Genomic DNA, 19416 nt, shown 5'->3' on the forward strand with positions numbered 1-19416 from the left:
ACATATCCCAGATAACTCATTCTGTTTTAAATAGAAAGAGAAAAAATGTTTTTATGTTAGGGCTTATAGTAGGTATCACCTTGTCTTGCTTATTTCTAAATTATTTTCTTATCTAGGCTCAATTATTACTTTCATTTCCTTATTCTTTTAGCCAAAAGTCTAGTAAGCTATGGGTATTACATTATCCTAATACAAAGCATTAGACTTAAAAAGTTAAGAATTACACAGGCTTTGCCCTCAGAAAACTTGCCTTTTACTGGGAATGGGTGGGGAAGTAGAGGAGGAACATACACACACTATGTAAGTTAGGGAATGTAGGGCATCTCTTCACTAAAACACGACCTAGCACGCACTTGCATGTTCACTCTCTCTCTCTCAATGGTAGTGGATGGATTATGAAGCTGTAATATGAGGAGAACTGAGAATATAGAAGATGGGAAGGAAGAAAACAACAAGAGAAAGTGGAGAAAAAAAGGAACTAAAAATAAAACAAGTAACAAATATATCTGTATGGTATTATGGTATCTAGGGGCAAATATTGGTGTTAGTGGATAATAGAGTTGTAGAAATCATAAGGACATTCAATTATCCACCAAATTCATGGCTATGTAATGACTCCTTTACATTTTAGGAAAACTTGATTACCCTATAAATCACATTCAGAAAAATACAGAATATGTATACCACCCTTACCCTTAATTTGGATTTGTAGATATTTCCTAATAGTCATCAGTCAACTAAGGAAATGGATTTATTACTTGAATTTAATAATTCCCAGCAAAGGCAAGAAGAGGCACAATTAGGTTATTTGAAAGGCTGTGGTACTTGAGAAACAATGATTAAACATCTAATGTTTTTGAAAGTCCTCCTTCATTAAAATCAAAGATGCTGTCAATATTTAGTGATTATGTTTACTATAATGAAAAAACTATAAACATTCAAAAATTCATCCTCATAAATTAATTTCTGTGAAATTAAATGGTTCATTTCAGGAGACAGCACTGATAGATATAGGACAACTATGGTAAAAAATTTGTCTTGATTAAATGATAGGAAATATGTCAGGCTTATTAATTAACTATTTTTCTTTCTAGCTTTAAGCTTTCTTATTATTATTTCATTAGTTCTTTTTTTTTTTTTTTTTGTGAGGCAATTGGGGTTAAGTGACTTGCCCAGGGTCACATAGCTAGTAAGTGTTAAGTGTCTCAGGCCAGATTTGAACTCAGGTCCTCCTGAATCCAGGGCTGGTGCTCTATCGACTGCAACACCTAGCTGCCCCTATTTCATTAGTTCTTTATGGGCATTATCTTTTCTGGTTGTACTTACCCATGTGAGAAAATTATTAATAATAGGGGTTTTGGGACTCGCCAGGGGCCCTGGCTGAGAGAGCCAGGCCTGACCTTTCTTAAGGTCAGTCCAGAGTCAGGAAGTTACCTCACTCAAAACCATACCTTCCTAAAAGCCTTGTTTCCGCCAGAGGATCTGCGGGCTCTGACCTCAGCACGACTGCGCCAAACCACCCTCAAATCCAGTGAACCAGTAGATTTGAGTGATGCTAACCAATTAGCTTGGAACAATGTGTATGGGCGAGCTCTGCTCCTGCCTGCAACAAGCTTGCCAGACACTCGCTCTCTTTTGGGCCTGGGAACTTGGTGAGTGCAGACACAGCCCTCTGGGGTTCCCCATTTTCTCTCTTCTCTCTCTTATATTTCCTAGCTAGGCTTTCCTATCTTTCAGAGCCATGTGCACTCTCTTTACTAATACTTAATATACTTTAATAAATGCTTAATGCCTCAAAACTGGTGCAGTAGCCTCTAAGTAACAAATATATGATAAACTCCAGCTAAAATTCTCTACACTTGGGAGAGAAATAGAGTGACCACATATACTTTTAAACGCCACACCCAGCAAAGTAATCAAATGAGATAATATTTGTAGAGCACTTAGCACAGTGCCTGACAAATAGGAGGTGCTTAATAAATGTTTCACTTACTAGTTGTGTGACCCTGGGCAAGTCACTTAACCTGGTTTGCCTCAGTTTTCTCATCTGTAAAATGAGCAGGAGAAGGAAATGACAAACCACTCCACTATTTTTGCCCAAAAAAATAACAGATGGGATTGCAGTCAGATGCAACTGAAATTACTGAACAACAACAACAAATAAATGCTTGTTCTCTCCCAATAGTTATCCCACCTTCTAACAAGTTTACCCTTTGAATTTATTCTTTCAGGTATTAGTTTGTCAAACAGTTACTAAATGGCACTTTGATACCTTGAAATGTTGTTGTTGAGTCATTTCAATCATATCCAACTCTTCTTTCATCCCATCTGAGGGTTTTTGGGCAAAAATACTGGAGTGCAGACAGCTAGGTGATGCAGTGGATAGAGCACCAGCCCTGGAGTCAGGAGGACCTGAGTTCAAATCCGGCCTCAGACACTTAACACTTACTAGCTGTGTGCCCCTGGGCAAGTCACTTAATCCCAATTGCCTCACCAAAAAAACAAAAAAATACTAGAATGATTTGCCATTTCCTTCTACAGCTCATTTTACAGAGGAGGAACTGAAACAGACAGGGTTAAGTGACTTGCCCAGGGGCACACAGCTAGTGTCTGAGGCCAAATTTGAACTCAAGAAGATGAATCTTTCTGACTTCAGGCTCAGGACTGTTATCCAATGCACCCCCTAGCTGCCCTTTAAGTACCTTGAAGTATCCTGAAAAATTACTAGTTTGATTCTAAGGTGAATCAGTTATGGTTATTAAAATAGTTTTAATGCTGTTGGAATTCAGTGGGATAACATAAAAAAATCTGACATCTCACAACCTTTCACTATACAATGACCTTCAGTATTTAAGATAACACTGGCAATTACATACATTTCTGGGTATCCTAAATCATTACTCTTTTTATTTTTAATTCTTTTATTATGAACTTGTCGAATATCAGCAAAAATTTCTATTTACAATGAAAAACAGGAAAAGAGAATTCTATATAAAACCATGAACCTATTATACACAGCTTGTTTTTAAAAGTATATAAGAAATTGAACAGTAAGTCCAATACTGTTCTGCTTGTCTGTGTCTCTCTAAACTTCCTTCTGTTGTATTCTGTGTATTTTCTAAATGGTTTTATTGATCCTTTCCTTTTTTCCCCTGGCATCAAACTCCTCCACCCAAGAAGACCTTCATGTCCCGTAATAAATAAGCATCATCAAACAATAGAAACAGATCCACACATTAGCCATGTCAGAAATGTTTGCCATTCTGCCAAGAGGCAGGAAGCGTGCTTCATCACTGGTCTTCTGGAGCCATGCCTAAACCATTACTTCTTGTGAGAAAAAATGAAATAATAAATATAATTTGTATTTATTCTGTTGTCAAAAACCCTAAAGTCAAAGCATCTTAAAGCTACAGAAATAAAATGAGGTAATGTAGCCTTTTCATTTTTGAGACTTGGACATATAGATATGTATGTGAATACAGGGAATGAGTGCTTGACAAAGGGATTGGTTGCAAGATAACACATCTTGCAAGCAAGGGGTTAAAAAAAAAGACCTTGAAAAACAACCAAAATAATTATGAGAGCAAAATTTCAACTTCAGATAGAGCACACAGGGTTCCAGGTTAAGGACAAGAAGTTTTAGAATGCCAAGTGTACACAAAGAGGCTCCGTAGGGTTGCTTAGGAATTCATGGAAAGCAAGAGGATCTGAAGCAATATTTTGATTAGGCTGCAAAAGAATGGTAAATCGAGTCCAGGTAGAAACAAAGGGACATTTTCTGGAAGAAAAAGTACTTTCAAAACAAAATGACATGGGACTTGAGAAAGAAGAAAGTTCATTAAGAAATAATAATCTCTACTCCCATGCATTCATATATGGGATGTTGGTACATCATTTTCGTCAGTGATCTAGATGGCTATACCAGAACCTAATGAACCTCTGGTAAAATGGAATGGGCTTATGTTTCAAATAATGCTTATCCGATATAATAACATTTTTAGGAATAATAATGAATATATTAACATCTTTAATCTGTGTAATAAACTATTCTCAGACATTCCAAAAAATGTGTTCCATTTTACAAGTGGAAATACTGAAGCAAATCAGTTAAGCCACCAGCAAGCCTCGAGGGTCAGGGAAGAGAAAAGCCTGCAGGGATTTCTAATGAAGCTAAAAAATAAGCTATGAATATAAAATTCTGAGGAGAAATCCAAAACAATTATACTTGTCCAATGAGGATATAAAAAGCTTTTCACCTTCAGTTGGAGCTGTTGGCTCATCTTTTGCAGTTGTCAAAATGCTATTCTGGTGGTCTTTTAAAAAACTAAAGTAGACAATGGTGAGTTTCTTTTACCTCAAGGAATCTGCAGTATTTAGCATGACTGAACAGAGATTTTAAATTCATGCTGACCTTCTCTTAGTAGCTCCAGATGGTTCACCCTGTTACAAATTTCCCATAATTATTAATATATTATGTAGTCACATCTTCCACAAGAATCCTATTTGGATGCCTCATTGTAGAATGTAAGTGACGTCAACTTTTTCCATGCAAGCTCTGGCATCTTCAAAGGCTTTTAGTCCAAGCCTAACAATGGTCTAACTTTGGAGAGGCCTGACAAAATGGTAGACCACCTAGGAGATGAATTTTTTGTTGGCCACAACAATTCACTAAATTATCTACTAAGGTATAGAGAGGAGTTGCAATCTATGTAAGTGGAGCGAGTACCTACACTGATGAAATCATATCCTTAAGTAAAATTAAATTCTCAGGAATTTAATCAATTAGGAAAACTAAAGAACCAATGACTTGCCTAAGAGGCAAAGCCATGCTGAAAGCTCAAAGACACTGATTATTGGGATTCCCAGGATTTTGGTTCTAGAGCCATATTACCTACCTCTACTCAATCCCCTTTCCATCCCATTGTCCAATCAGAAGCCTTAGGGGGAAAAAAGCTAGAAAGATTAAGAATCAGTCAACAGAGAGGCAACCTAAATACTTCACGTCAAAAAAAAAAAAAGTCAATTCATAAGAAGTTTTTGATTAAGAGCAATGACATCACTGACAAAACTGTCAGATCCTATGAAGTCTCCAGCAATGATATTGGTACATTTTGTCCCTGGCCCAGGGCTTTGTTTCCGAACCCAGGCATTCAGGGATGGGAGGTTAGGTAAAGTCATCTTCTTCAATGATCCAGATGGATGGGCCAGAATATATTGAAAGTTTTCGGTGAGGTTAATCCCTGCAACAAAGAATTCATCTGAAACAAGAAGACAATAGAAAATTATGCATCTGCTTGTTACATATCATCTAAGCCAATGAGTTATTCTACCCTTCTGTCTACCCATTTCTCCCCATATTTTTGGGGTCTCTCATTTCTACACAGAAGCTGAGGACTGGCAGTCTTGTCTCCTCAGTAAACTGTGTTAACTCTATAGGAAAAGATATCTCTAGATCCATGGCCCCCCAAAGTGAGAGTAAGACAGCTATCACTTTCATCCAATTTCTCTGAAGTCAAAAACATCATACTATAGACAAATAATCACTATCACAGGAGAAGTTGGAAGCTTTTGTTGAGTGCCACTGTCAATATGTGTTTTGATGATAAAAGAATGCTGTGAAGTTGAGGCAGTGTAGTATAGTTGAAGGAGCACTAGACATGAGTTCTAATGCCAGCTCTGCTGTGAGCTTGTGTGACCTTGGTCAAATTGTTCAGTCTGTTTGGGGTCCCATTTATCTCACTTGTAAAATGAGGAAACTGAGCAAGATGACCTCGAAGAACCTTCAAGCTCTAAAATTATATAATCATATATGAAGTCTTACACTGCACTTTTTGTTTTTTGGTTTGTTTGTTTTTGGTGCGGGGCAGTGAGGGTTAAGTGACTTGCCCAGGGTCACACAGCTAGTAAATGTCAAGTGTCTGAGTTCGGAATTGAACTCAGGTCCTCCTGAATCCAGGGCCAACGCTTTATCCACTGCATCAACTACCTTCCCCCTTACATTACACTTTTCAACATGATTCTCTGGTATATTGACTAAAAAAATCTAAGAGGAGTCAAAAAAGCAAGGATTTGTTTCTGAACCACTGCCCCCCATGTACACAAAGCATTGCCTCCAAATTTAGAACCAAGCAGTTGCCATTAAAAAGAAAGAAAGAAAGAAAGAAAAAAAAAAAAGGTTTGCCAACAAATATTTATTGAATAACCAGTGGCTTTTAGCTGTTCCTTAATGTCATGACTGTTTTTCCTCATTATCCAAAATGGCACAGTTTGTTGTGTGTTTTCTTGGAATTAGTTTTTGCTTTTGTCTTTAAATATGTTGATCAGTAAAGTCTAGATTATGCATGGAATAGCTTTAGAATTATCTATCAGTAGGAATATGTATTTAGCCACTGCATAACATGCTCTTGTTGTCTAGTCATTCAGTCACATCCAACTCTCTGAGACCCCATGGACTTTAGCATACCATTACTGCCCCAGAGGTTTTCCAGGCTAATACCAGAGTGGTTTCCGCATTTCTCTCTCCAGCAGATTAAGGCAAACAGAGGTTCAGTGATTTGTCCAGGGTCAGGGCAGCTAGTGAGTGTCTGAGGCCAGATTTGAACTTAAATCTTCCTGAATCTAGGCCCAGCACTCTCCACTGAGCCACCTAGCTTACGCCTACCTAGCTCCCTGCCTCCTGCATACCATACACAGCCCCTTAAACATAGCAGGCACTTGATAACCATTTCTTGACTAATTGATGGCTAAGATTAGGTGCAGGAGAATGAGACATGTAGACTTTAAGTAGTCCAACATGTAGTTGGACATGTAGTCCAACATAAACTTTGAATCTACAATCTCCTCTTTGACATTAAGGTTACTGTTAATTTCATCACTGCATCAAATTGGCCAACTCACTGTTTCAGGATTCCCTTCTGGAAAACATGCCAATATGGCTTGCCATCCAAAAGCTTAAAAATCAGTGGATCAAAAAGCATCAGAATATCCTTGGAGATAATGTTATAAAAATAAATGTTTTACCTGGGCGTCCAGATTCTTTCATCGATTCTAAATAGCTGATCAGATCCTTTGTTTTCACCTTATTTCCCCACCAATATGAAATTGCAGGCCATAGCTCTTTGTGCTTGTGCACAGAAATGTCATCTTCATATGAAACAATAACCCTGTAACCATGTCTCCACAGTTGCTTCAGTGTCAGCAATTCCTAAAAGGCATTTAGAATTGGGAAAGGTTACTGATAAACCATAGTCATGGGTTTGGATGAGTTTGTGTGTCTACCTCTCTCAAAAAACATTTTAACTCTAGTGCAAAAATTATTTCACCTGTGTTGACAATGTTTACCTGCCTACTTTACAAAAAAGAAAAAATGGGGCGGCTAGGTGGTGCAGTGGATAAAGCACCGGCCCTGGATTCAGGAGTTCCTGAGTTCAAATCCGGCCTCAGACACTTGACACTTACTAGCTGTGTGACCCTGGGCAAGTCACAACCCCCATTGCCCCACAAAAAAAAAAAAAATTTAATTAATTTAAAAAAAAAAAAAGAAAAAAAACTAAGAACAATTTCAGGCACATATTTATAAGAGAAATCTTTTTTATTCAAAAAGGATCATTATTAGAAATAATATTTGTTTTGGTTCTAGCACTACATAACCCAAATATCAATGTCTTACCAATAAAGTAATATCCTCACAACACCAAACCTTCCCTGTTTCCATCCACAACGTCTGTTCATTAGAATCTATGCCTAAGGCAGCTACCAAAAAAAAAAATTGTCATAAGAGAAACCCGAGCTTCATAATGGGTTAATATCCAGGCATATTGTCTAGAAATGAAGGATGTTGGCATCAGACAATCTCAGATTTGAAAGAGACTTCAGAGGCAATCTAGTCCAAACAATCCTAAACAGGAATCCCCTTTATAACATTCCCAACATGGCGTCATCCAGCCTTTGCTTGATAATGTTGAGGGGCAATTGCTACCTCCCAAGACAGTCCAGTCCAATTTTGGATAATGTTATCTGGAAGCTTTCCTTATTTTGAGTTGAAATCTGCTTCTGTGAAACTCTCATCAGATGCTCCCAGTTCTTGTCTCTAGGTTCAAGATTGATGTCAAGAACATGAACATAGTTCATCCTTTTACTTGTTTTTTTTTTTTGTTGTTGTTGTTGTTCTTGTTTTTTAGTGAGGCAATTGGGGTTAAGTGACTTGCCCAGGGTCACACAGTAAGTGTTACGTGTCTGAGGCTGTATTTGAACTCAGGTACTCCTGACTCCAGGGCCAGTGCTTTATCCAGTGTGCCACCTACCTGCCCCCATCATTTTACTTTTACAACTAAAGTTATTCAAATATAAGTTTTTATTATAAGGGCAGCAACTATAATGGAATGGAAAAAACACTGAATTTAGAATCCTTAGACTTAAGTTTGAATGTTGGTTGTGGTGCTGTGTATTGGACACATTATTTTACCTGTCTGAGCCTGTTTCCTTGTCTGTGAAATAGGGGTACTAGTACCTGCCCTACATACCAGGTGGAGTTTTTGCAAAAGTCAAACAAGATAATTTACTCAAAGTACTTTGTTAATTGTTAATTGTAAACGGGAGGGGGGGGGCAGCTAGGTGGCACAGTGGATAGAGCACCGGCCTTGGAGTCAGGAGTACCTGAGTTCAAATCAGGCCTCAGACACTTAACACTTACTAGCTGTGTGACCCTGAGCAAGTCACTTAACCCCAATTGCCTCACTTAAAAAAAAATTGTAAAGGGGAAGAGAAGGAAGAAGGGAAAAAAGGAAGGGAGGGAGGATCAGAAGGAAAGGGGGGAGGGAAGAAAGGACTTATGAAGTACCTACTATGTGCCAAATAGTATCAAATAACAAATATTATCTCATATTGTCATCTTCCCAACAGGAAGGGAGGTAAGTGGTATAATTTCCACCATTTTTCAGTTCAGGAAATCAAGGCAGTTAAGTGACTTGCCCAGGGCCATAGCTAGTGTCTGAGGCTAGATTTGAACTCAGGTTTTCCTGACTTCAGGCCTCTGGATAGGAAGAGGGATTGGGCATGGGATTCTCCTACTATATGGAATTACCTCTACCAGAGCAAGCCAGCACCTTCTCTGCAACTTATGGTCTTAGAAAGCTGGATAAAGCTCTGAGAAGTCAAACAACTTCTGCAAGGTTACACAGCCAGTACATGTCAGAAGCAAAACTTGAACAGACCTCCCTGACTCCAAAGTGAACTGTCTATCTACTATGGTACACTGCCTATCAAATTGTAAAGCTCCATATAAACATATACAATTATATAAAATGCCTTACTCCTATTAGATCCAATCTATTTTATGCATTTCTCTTGATTCTTTGTTCTCTTTCTTATTGGCATGCTGAACCACCTTATTTTTGCCTCTTTAGAGCCTAAGAATTAGAAGATAAAAAGCAAACCCAAAGAAAATGCATAAATTTTCCCACTACATATGGGTGAAGAAAAATCATGCTTAATAAAAACATCTATTTCTTATATCACAAGACTTCACTGAACCTTCCTATCCTTAGAAAACATAAAAGGGGTTGTTTTTTTGTTTTGTTTTGTTGTATGTGCGTGTGTGCATGTGTGCGTGTGTGCGTGTGTGTGTGCGTGTGTGAGTGAATTTATACAAGGGATAGGAATACTACATCATCCCAAGTCACAATATATCTAATTATGATCCCATTCACTTGAAAAAACCCCAGACAGGAAACAAAGAGAACCCCAAATCTTAAGGAAGAAGATATAAGGCAGGATCAGCCCTTAACTCCTATGAGAAGGGCTGTAACTCTAATAATACTCAGATCAGATTCCTGAGTTATTGTAATAAACACTAGCCTCTGTCTAGATGAGGAAGAGTAGGGACTCCTTGTTAATACAGAAGTTTTTGAAGGCTCTTGGGGAAGAAAAAAAAATCAGAGCAACCTATTAGTTAAAGAAGTTCATGAAGAAAATTGACAAGAGTGTACAGTATGCTCACATTCTTGGAGTTTATGAAACATATCATGCTGTATCTTTATGAATTTGGAAAAAACATAACTACAAAATATGATAGGAAAATAATTTCATGTACAATCAGCTCTCAATAACCTTTGGTTGGTGTTTTGTTTTGTTTTGTTTTTAACCAAGGTTATGTTTTAACCAGAACAAATCCTGCTTTTAGGTTTATGGTCCACATCTAGAATACTCTGCTTAATTACTTATTCTGTGAGCATAGGCTCATAGAATTTAGAGCTGAAAGGGACCTGGAAGATCACGCAATACGACCCTCTCATTTTACACTGAGAATGGTAAAGTGACTTTTTTAAGGTCACAGAAGTAGTGTTCCAAGCACACAGCACATTTTTCTTAGAAGCTTTTTGTTCCAACTATAGACCAATCTCCCTAATGAATATTGATGCAAAAATTCTAAATAGAATATTAGCAAAGAGATTACAGCAATTTATCACCAGATAGGATTTATACCAGGAATGCCAGGGTGGTTCAATAATAAGAAAATTATCAACATAATTGACCACATCAATAACAAAACTAACCAAAATCACCATACAATTATCTCAATAGATGCAGAGAAAGCTTTTGACAAAATACAGCACCCATTCCTATTAAAAAACACTAGAGAACATAAGAATAAATGGAGCTTTCCTTAAAATAATAAACAGTATCTTAAACCATCAGCAAGCATATATGCAATGGGAATAATTTAGAGGTATTTCCAATAAGATCAAGGGTGAAACAAGGATGTCCATTATCACCACTATTATTCAATATTGTACTAGAAATGTTAGCCTTAGCAATAAGAGAAAAAAAGAAATTGAAGGAATTAGGCAAGGAAGAAACAAAACTATCATTCTTTGCAGATGATATGATATGATGTTATACTTAGAGAATCCTAAAAAATCAATTAAAAAACTACTTGAAACAATGAACAACTTTAGCAAAGTTGCAGAATATAAAATAAATCCACATAAATTATCAGCATTTCTGTATATAACCAACAAAGTCCAGCAGCAAGAGATAGACAGAGAAATTCCATTTAAAACAACTGTAGACAATATGAAATACTTGGGAGTCTACCTGCCAAGGCAAACCCAGGAACTGTATGAACACAGTTACAAAACACTTTTCACACAAATAAAATCAGATCTAAACAAATGGAAAAATATCAATTGCTCGTTGGTAGGCCATGCTAATAAAATAAAAATGATAATTTTACCCAAATTAATTTACTTATTCAGTGCCATACCAATCAAACTACCAAAAATTATTTCATAGAGCTAGAAAAAACAATAACAAAATTCATATGGAAGAACAAAAAGTCAAGAATATAAAGGGAATTCATGAAAAAATGCAAAGGAAAGTGGCCTAATTGTGCCAGATCTGAAACTATATTATAAAGCAGCAATCATCAAAACTATTTGGTACTGACTAAGAAATAGAGAGGAGGATCAATAGGTTAGGCACACAAAACACAGTAGTGAATGAATATAGCAATTTCTTGTTTGATAAACCCAAAGACTCTAGCCTCCAGGATAAGAACTCACTATTTGACAAAAACTGCTGGGAAAACTAGACAATAATATAGCAAAAACTAGGTATAGACCAACATCTTACACCATACACCAAAGTAAAGTCAAAATGGGTACAAAATCTAGACATAAAGGGTGAAAAGGAAGGAATAGTTTACTTGTCAGAACTATGGAAAGGGGAAAAATTTATGACCAAAGATGAGAAAGAGAACATTATGAAATACAGAGTGGATCATTTTGACTACATTAAAAAGTTTTTGCACAAACAAAACCAATGCAAACAAAATTAGAAGGAAAGCAGAAAGCTGGGAAAAAATTTTTAGTGTTTCTGATAAAGGCCTCATATGTGAAATATATAGAGTTATGTAATCAAATATATAAGAATACAAGTCATTCCCCAATTGAGAAATAGTCAAAGGATATGAACAGGCAGTTTTCAGATGATGAAATTAAAACTATCTACAGCCATATGAAAAAATGTTTTCAATCACTACTGATTAGAGAAATGCAAATTAAAACTACTCTGAGGTACCACCTCACACCTATCCAATTGGCTAATATGACAAAAAAGGAAAATGATAAATGTTGGAGCTGTGGGGAAAATTGGAACACTAATGCACTGTTGGAGCTTTGAACTGATTCAACCATTCTGGAGAGCAATTTGGAACCATGCCCAAAAGGCTTTAAAGCTGTGCATATCCTTTGACCCAACTATACCACTACTAGGTCTATATCCAAAAGAGATCATAAAATAGGGAAAAGGACCCACATGTACAAAAATATTTATAGCTGCTCTTTTTGTGGTAGCAAAGAATTGGAAACTGAGGGGATGCCGATCAATTGGGGAATGGCTAAACAAGTTGTGGTATATGAATGTAGTGGAATATACTATTGTGCTATAAGAAATGATAAACAGATAGATTTCAGAAAAACCTAGAAAGACTTACATGAATTGATGCTGAGTGAAATGAGCAGAACCAAGAGAACACTGTACACAGTATCATTGTTTACAAAACGCTTTATGTCCATGATCTCATTTGAGCTTCACAATATCCTGCTTATGTTTATTTTGCATATGCCTATATGTAAATACATGTTATCTGGCCCAAGACTGTAAACTCTTTGAAGGTAGAAGTGATTTCATTTTTGTCTTTGTATTAACAAATCCTAACCTCACACATGGTAGGCACTTCATGCTTGTTAATATGCACTGATAGAGAGAATTTCTTCACATGGGGATGACATCACAAGTCAGTACAAAAAAAAAAAAAACTATTGAGTGTCCATAATGTGCTGGGCACGGCACTAAGTGTTGGGCATACATATACAATATTAAAAACCCTTGCTCTCTAGGAGCTTACAGAAATAATACATACTACTTTATTTGGGGGAGAGAGGGAAAGAAATCATTAAGAAGGTTTCACGATGTAATATCTTGGTGTCCAAATAGTTTCCCTAGGATGGAGCTATTTTATTGAAAAGCTCTTATTGGTTTGGCTTTAGAGGCAAAGAAACAGAAATATAGAATATTAGAGGTGGAAGCAGCCCTTCATTTGACAGATTTTACAAAGGAGTCTGAGACTTGCCCAAAGTGATAGCCCAGCTGTGATAGCCTTAACTCTTCTCAGCAATAAAATGATCTAAGACAATGCCAAATTGGTGGAAATGCTCCTCACATTCAGAAAAAGAACTACAGCATCTGAATGCAGATTGAAGCATATTATTTTCACTTTTACTGTTGCTTTTTTGTTCTTGTTCTTGTTTTTTCTTTCTTGTGTTTTTTTCCCTTGTTCTGATTAATGTGGAAATATGTTTAGCATGATAGTAATGTATAGCCTATATCAAATTGTTTGCTGGCCTCAGGAGGGGAGAGGGAAGGGAAGGTGGGAGGAAAATTTGGAACTCAAAAAATATATTTACATGTAATTGAGAAAAATTTTTAATTTAAATTAAATTATTTTAATTTAATTTTTTAAATAAATTTTGTTCCTTTAAAATTTCTGTTAAAGCAGCAGTGTCTAGACAAAGTCTTTCCCAATTCCTGTAGATGCTAGCCCTCTTCCCTCCCCCTACCAAAAATTTACCTTTTATTTATTTGGTAGAAACTTATTTATTTGCAATTTTCTGCATGAGATTCTTTAATTGGATGGCCCAACTTCACCACCTCTTCAGTGGTCCTGCCACCAGTGAATCACTAGGGCCGATCTGTTCTTAGCATTACAGTGCAACCTTGGAACAGTTATGAAGCAGGGGAAAGGTAAGCTAATCAAAACATCTTGCCACATCAGCTAAAAATAAGGGGAACTTGTTTAACACTTTGAGAGGATCCCAGGAAATAGTGTGCACACAAACAAAACACAGAAATGTCTTGTGAAGCTGTTAGTGCAGTGAATAGAGCACCAGGCCTGAAGTCAAGAAGACCTGCATTCAAATCTCCCTCAGACTCTTATTGCCTGTGCAAACCTGGGCAAGTCGCTCAACCTCTTTGCCTCAGTTTCCTCAACTATAAAATGAGGATAATAATAGCACCTACCTCACAGGGTTGTTGTAATGATCAAATGATATCATCAAAGGAGATAAAGTATTTAACACAATACCTGGCACATAGTTGGCTCTATATAAATACTTATGCCATTCTACTTTCCCTCATGCCAATGTAATTAAACTTACCTAAAAACTCAGAAGTTTCCATTATTTCACAGTTATGGGCACTCTCCCCACCAAGGCAGGCCCCTATGCCTCCATTCCTTATTTCATGGCCTTAGTGCCTTTGAACATGGGCTTCCTCAGTTAGTGTGGCCAAAAAAAACAGTGTCAACTCATGGCCACCATTCTAGTGACAAGCTTTTCTGTCCTTAGTTTGACTCATCCACCAATGACAGACATAGATCTATACTACTACATTACCAGGCCTAAACTTTAATCCTCTCCATTTACTGGAGTCTTTTTGAACCCAGGATTTCTTCCACAACATTATGAGGCAATAGAACAGGACTTTAGTGGATTATTCAACTCTTTACTGTAAAAACTTTATCTTTCAGAGACTGAGTTGTTTTCTGGATTGCTGAGGGTTTTATCCCATTGTGTACTAAAAAAGCTCTCATTTTAGTCACTTGGGATAGATACACACATACACATCTAACAATTAATAAAAGTGTGATTCTTAAACAAATTTGATAGGCAATGAAAAAAGGGATTTGGAGTCAGAAGACTTGGGTTCAAATCCAGCTCTGCCACTCACTACTTATATGAACTTGAACAAGACATTTCCATTCTTTGGGTTTCCATATTTTTTATCTGAAAATAAGGGGACTTAACCCTCATTGCCCTGCAAAAAAAATAAAATAAGGGGACTGAACTAATAAAGTCTAAAAGCTCTTCCATCTCTAACTATGTGTTCCATGAATAATATTTAGGTTCATAAAATCAAAGATCTAGAACTGGAAGGGACTTCAGAAGCCACCTAATTCAGCTCCTTCATTTTAGAGATAAGGAAACTAAGGCCTGGGAAGGTTAAACCCAAGGTCACTTAGGTATAAAGTGTCAGAAGTTGGGATTTGAACACAGGACCCCTGACTCAGAGACAATGCAAATCATATAAGTTCTACTAGATTTTTACTTGGCATTCAATAGCTCAACAAGCTTCTCAAAAAACAAAGAAACTAAATGTTTGAAGATTCTACATCTATATTTGCCAGGGGAAGAAAGGAAGGAAGGAAAGCATTTATTAAGCACCTACTATGTACCAGACACTATACTAAGCACACAGGGGCCACCACCTGAGGATTTAACTCTGGATACTTTATTTATTCCTTTTTCTTGGAGGTGGATTCACTTAGTTGTGCTAGGGAAATTGTTGTCAATTTTCTGTATGAACTTCTTTAACTAATTGGCTACTCTGATTATTTTTTTTGTGGGGCATCAAGAACTTCTTGCATAACATCCAGACAGGCTAGTATGTATCACTATAGCTCAAGAATTTAATCTCAGTGTCAGAAAGAGTTGCAGCCCTTTTCATGGGAGTTAAGGGTCATTCTGCCTTACATTTTCTTCCTTAGTGCTTGGGGTTTTCTTTATCTCACATCTGGAGTTTTCTCAATCCAGGTTTTCTTACATAGTCAAGGGAAGAAGGAACCAATGAAAAGGTCACGAAATAATTCACTTACGCCTCTGGGACACAGTGTTTTTCCAAAAATGTTTTTTATACAGGTGACAAGATACTGATGAAGTTCATCGGTCATTCCTTCAAAATTCCTGCAGGCCAATATCACCACCTCCTTAGGGTGATTCTGTAACCACTCTGAAATATCTGTTAGGGTATCCTGTGAAGGAAAAAAATTCAAAACAAAACATTTAAAAGGCTCAAATAGAGTTCAATCCCTGCTTTAGGTTGAAACTATTAAATAATTTTGAGACTCCAAACTATCAAGTTGATGCCCTTATTATTGAAATTTGATATTTGTACTTTTATTTATTTTACTTTTATTTAGAGAGTTTCTAGCCTAAGCAGTTAGTTACGGGTAACAATAAAACACAAAACCAGCTTAAATAACAGTGATTGGCAATTAAATAAAAATCGCAGCCTAGCCTTGTCACTCTGTCAAGGTCAAGTCAGTTGAAAGGATTTTGCATTGGACCTTGAAAGGTCAATAAATAGAAATTCTTTGGCTCATGGCAGTGGAGTATCCAAAGACCTACGTGGAAAATGTTCTGAGCACATTTCTCCAAAGTGTCCACATCAGGGGGCAGCTAGGTGGCCGAGTGGATAAAGCACCAGCCCTGGATTCAGGAGAACCTGAGTTCAAATCCGGCCTCAGACACTTGATACTTACTAGCTGTGTGACCCTGGGCAAGTCACTTAACCCTCATTGCCCCACCAAAACACACACACACACACACACACACACACACACACACACACCCCAAAACAAAACAAAGTGTCCACATCAGAAATGGCAAGCAATTCACTGAGTTTTGGCATCAGTTCAAGATGCATACATGATGTCCTGTAGTCAGATTTAGGGGAGCTAGTCCCTCTTTTCAATGCATGCAAGAACAGATTTGGAAATGTTACCCTTACTGACAGGAGACTAAGAGGGAAACAAGAATCTGATGCTATTAAAATTTTTTTTTAATTTTAATTTTTCTTTTTGCTTTCTTTGGGTATTTGCATCAATTAAAAAAAAAAAACTGTGTTCCAACTTCTCTTCCTCCCTCCCTTCCCACCCCCACCCCAATTTCTAATGCTATTTTATTTCAACCTTCCAGAACTTGCCATGAACAGATTTTACTTATGAAAGGCAAAGATAGAAAATATAACCCGGTGGGAACCAGATTTCAGACTCTATGAGAAGTCCTTTCTGTGCTTTCTTGCAAATGCTCTTTTGCCAATATATATTTGCTAAATCCCCACTTCCATACTCAAAAAGGTTAAAGGGGAAATAAGGCTCTATCACCTGGGCTGAAATTAGTCGTGATTCCCAAGCTGACCTTCTCTGAAGCCATCAGGGCCAATATTTCTCCAACCCAAATCTCAAAGCCTCAGAGAAAGCCACACAGTTGGTGAAATTATTGCTCCACTTAAAGAATATTGAGGACTAGGGGCAGCTAGGTGGCACAGTGGATAGAGCACCGGCCCTGGATTCAGGAGGACCTGAGTTCAAATCCAGCCTCAGACACTTGACACTTACTTACTAGCTGTGTGACCCTGGGCAAGTCACTTAACCCCGATTGCCTCACCAAAAAAAAAAAAAAAAGAATATTGAGGACCTTTCGTGTCCCTTCTGTGACATGTGAGTCTCTCTGCTACTATTAAGGGTGAAAATATTATCTCCTCTTCCTCCATAAGTCTATTTAGATTCATAGAACAAAGAACATATGTTGTTTTTCTTTTAGTAGACTATAGAGTTCTCCCAGTATAATAAATACTGCCATGTAAAAGTTACTCTGTTACCTAAACCACTTAACTTCCTATCAAGGAAGAACTTGTACACTGGGAAGAATCTGGCACATTATTGTTAAAAAAACAATCGTCTGCATATGAGACTTCTTTCCCTGGAAATCAATGTTGATTTAAGAACTATGATCAAAGGTTAAACATCTTTATATTTTTCTAAGAAGGTACATCTGGGAAAACCAAAATGTTATCTTGTGGATCCAAACCTGGATGAGGTTTCCTGGTCGGATTCAAAATTCGCTTTATAGCAAGTTTCACTGTTAAATGATATACTCCATATTTCAGTACCTCCACTAAGGCTGTTGTGTATACGAAGTGAACAAAGTGCAAATTCTTCTCAGAGCCATCGATCATGTGAGCAATCCTCAGATCAAAATACCGGATTCCAGCATCCAGCTGCTCAGTTATGTTCAGTGTCTACAAGGTAGAGATCACCACAAATATCTTGGTTCAGTACAAGAAACACCCAGTTCCTCATATAATCAATTGCATCATCGGGAGTCTGTGAAACAGACCACATGATTTTTTGTGCCTTCACAGGCACCTTTTGAACTTCAGCAGGGCACACAGTATCGTAAGAATAGAACACGTTAATAATAATGGAGGCTACTGTATAAATAACCACCTAGGAACTGTGATTTCATCTGTTGTATATAGATCACCACCCTTCTGGGTCTCAGCTAAGTGAATTGTCCATGGCCACTGCTACTAAGAGTCAAGGATGGGAGGGAAGATAATAATGACACAAAAGAAAAGATCCTCAGTGAGATGTTAATAAAATACACAGAAGAGAGAAGAAAGATGTTCATAAAGGGATATAATCATTGCAATTGTTGATACTATTGTGATCAATTTAACACAGACTTCAAATAAAACAAGCCAAACATCGTAGAGATTCAAGGTTTCATATACAACCCTATCTCCCATTCTTTGTATTTTGAAATGTAGATGTTTGTTGGTGTTTGTTAAGTACATAATTTTTAAAACTTAAGCACTTTAGGGAAACCAACAAAAAACACCACCTAAACTTATAGAATTTCCTCATCATTTGTTTACCAAAAAATGCCCCCAAGATCCCATGAAGTAGTGTGTTCAAGAGATCTTTGGTGAGCCTCAGGCCAAGCAGGTGTTAAAAAAACATTTGGATTAGGGGAAATCTCTTAATCAGATCTTATTAAACAAGGAAAAATTTGAACTGAGAATTCACCCTCAAGATCCTCCCACCATATATGAGGTTAAAAGAAAGATCCAAGTGAGAGACCAAAAGCCTAGACAAAGATAACTAATATAGATGGCAAAGATCACATTTTTTGTAGCAGGGGCGGTCTTTGGAACCCCTGATTTGCCACAGTGGGGCACATCCCACAGTTGGATATGTCTCTGGTTCCTTTCTGAGGAACATCACCCCTGATGCGTTTAAAATTATAGACCAGTGTCTTATTATATCAATTTCTGACATGACCATTCAACTGAAGCTATTCTCTGTAGTTATCAGTGATATCTAAATTGCCTAATCTAATGGCATTTTCTCAATCCTCATCTTTCTTGACATCTCTGCAACCTTTGACACTTCCTGGATTCTCTTTCCTCTCTAGGATTCCATAACTATTCTCTCCTAGGTCTCCTCTACCTTTGTGACTTGTCCTGTCTCCTTTGCTTAATCTTCAGCTCTGTTATATCTAGTAACTGTGGGGGTCCCCAAGAGCTCTGTCCTGGGCCACCTTCTCTCTCTCTCTCTCTCTCTCTCTCTCTCTCTCTCTCTCTCTCTCTCTCTCTCTCTCTCTCTCTCTCTCTCTCTATACCATCTCACTTGATAAGCTCCTATGGTTCCAGTTATCAACATCATACATGATTCTGAGATCTATATATCTAGCCTTAGTCTCTCTCCTGAGGTACAGTCCTGCATCACCAACT

The 19416-nt window shown here is 37.4% G+C and overlaps 1 protein-coding gene across 2 annotated transcripts in view; it reads right to left on the bottom strand.

Moving 5' to 3' along the window:
• Positions 1-2663: 2663 nt before the first annotated feature.
• Positions 2664-19416, bottom strand: part of PLCXD1 (phosphatidylinositol specific phospholipase C X domain containing 1) — a 51172-nt gene continuing 34419 nt past the window's right edge. For both annotated transcript variants that reach the window (XM_043991121.1, XM_043991122.1), the window contains 4 exons: positions 17791-17919; positions 15713-15868; positions 7021-7204; positions 2664-5258 (listed from right to left, as the gene is read on the bottom strand). In XM_043991121.1, the coding sequence (XP_043847056.1) occupies positions 5020-5258; positions 7021-7204; positions 15713-15868; positions 17791-17919 (708 nt within the window). In that variant the 3' untranslated portion in view covers positions 2664-5019. The remainder of the gene's footprint in view (positions 5259-7020; positions 7205-15712; positions 15869-17790; positions 17920-19416) is intronic.

The sequence above is a fragment of the Dromiciops gliroides genome, chromosome 3, assembly GCF_019393635.1.
Source record: "Dromiciops gliroides isolate mDroGli1 chromosome 3, mDroGli1.pri, whole genome shotgun sequence".
NCBI classification, from domain to species: Eukaryota; Metazoa; Chordata; class Mammalia; order Microbiotheria; family Microbiotheriidae; genus Dromiciops; species Dromiciops gliroides.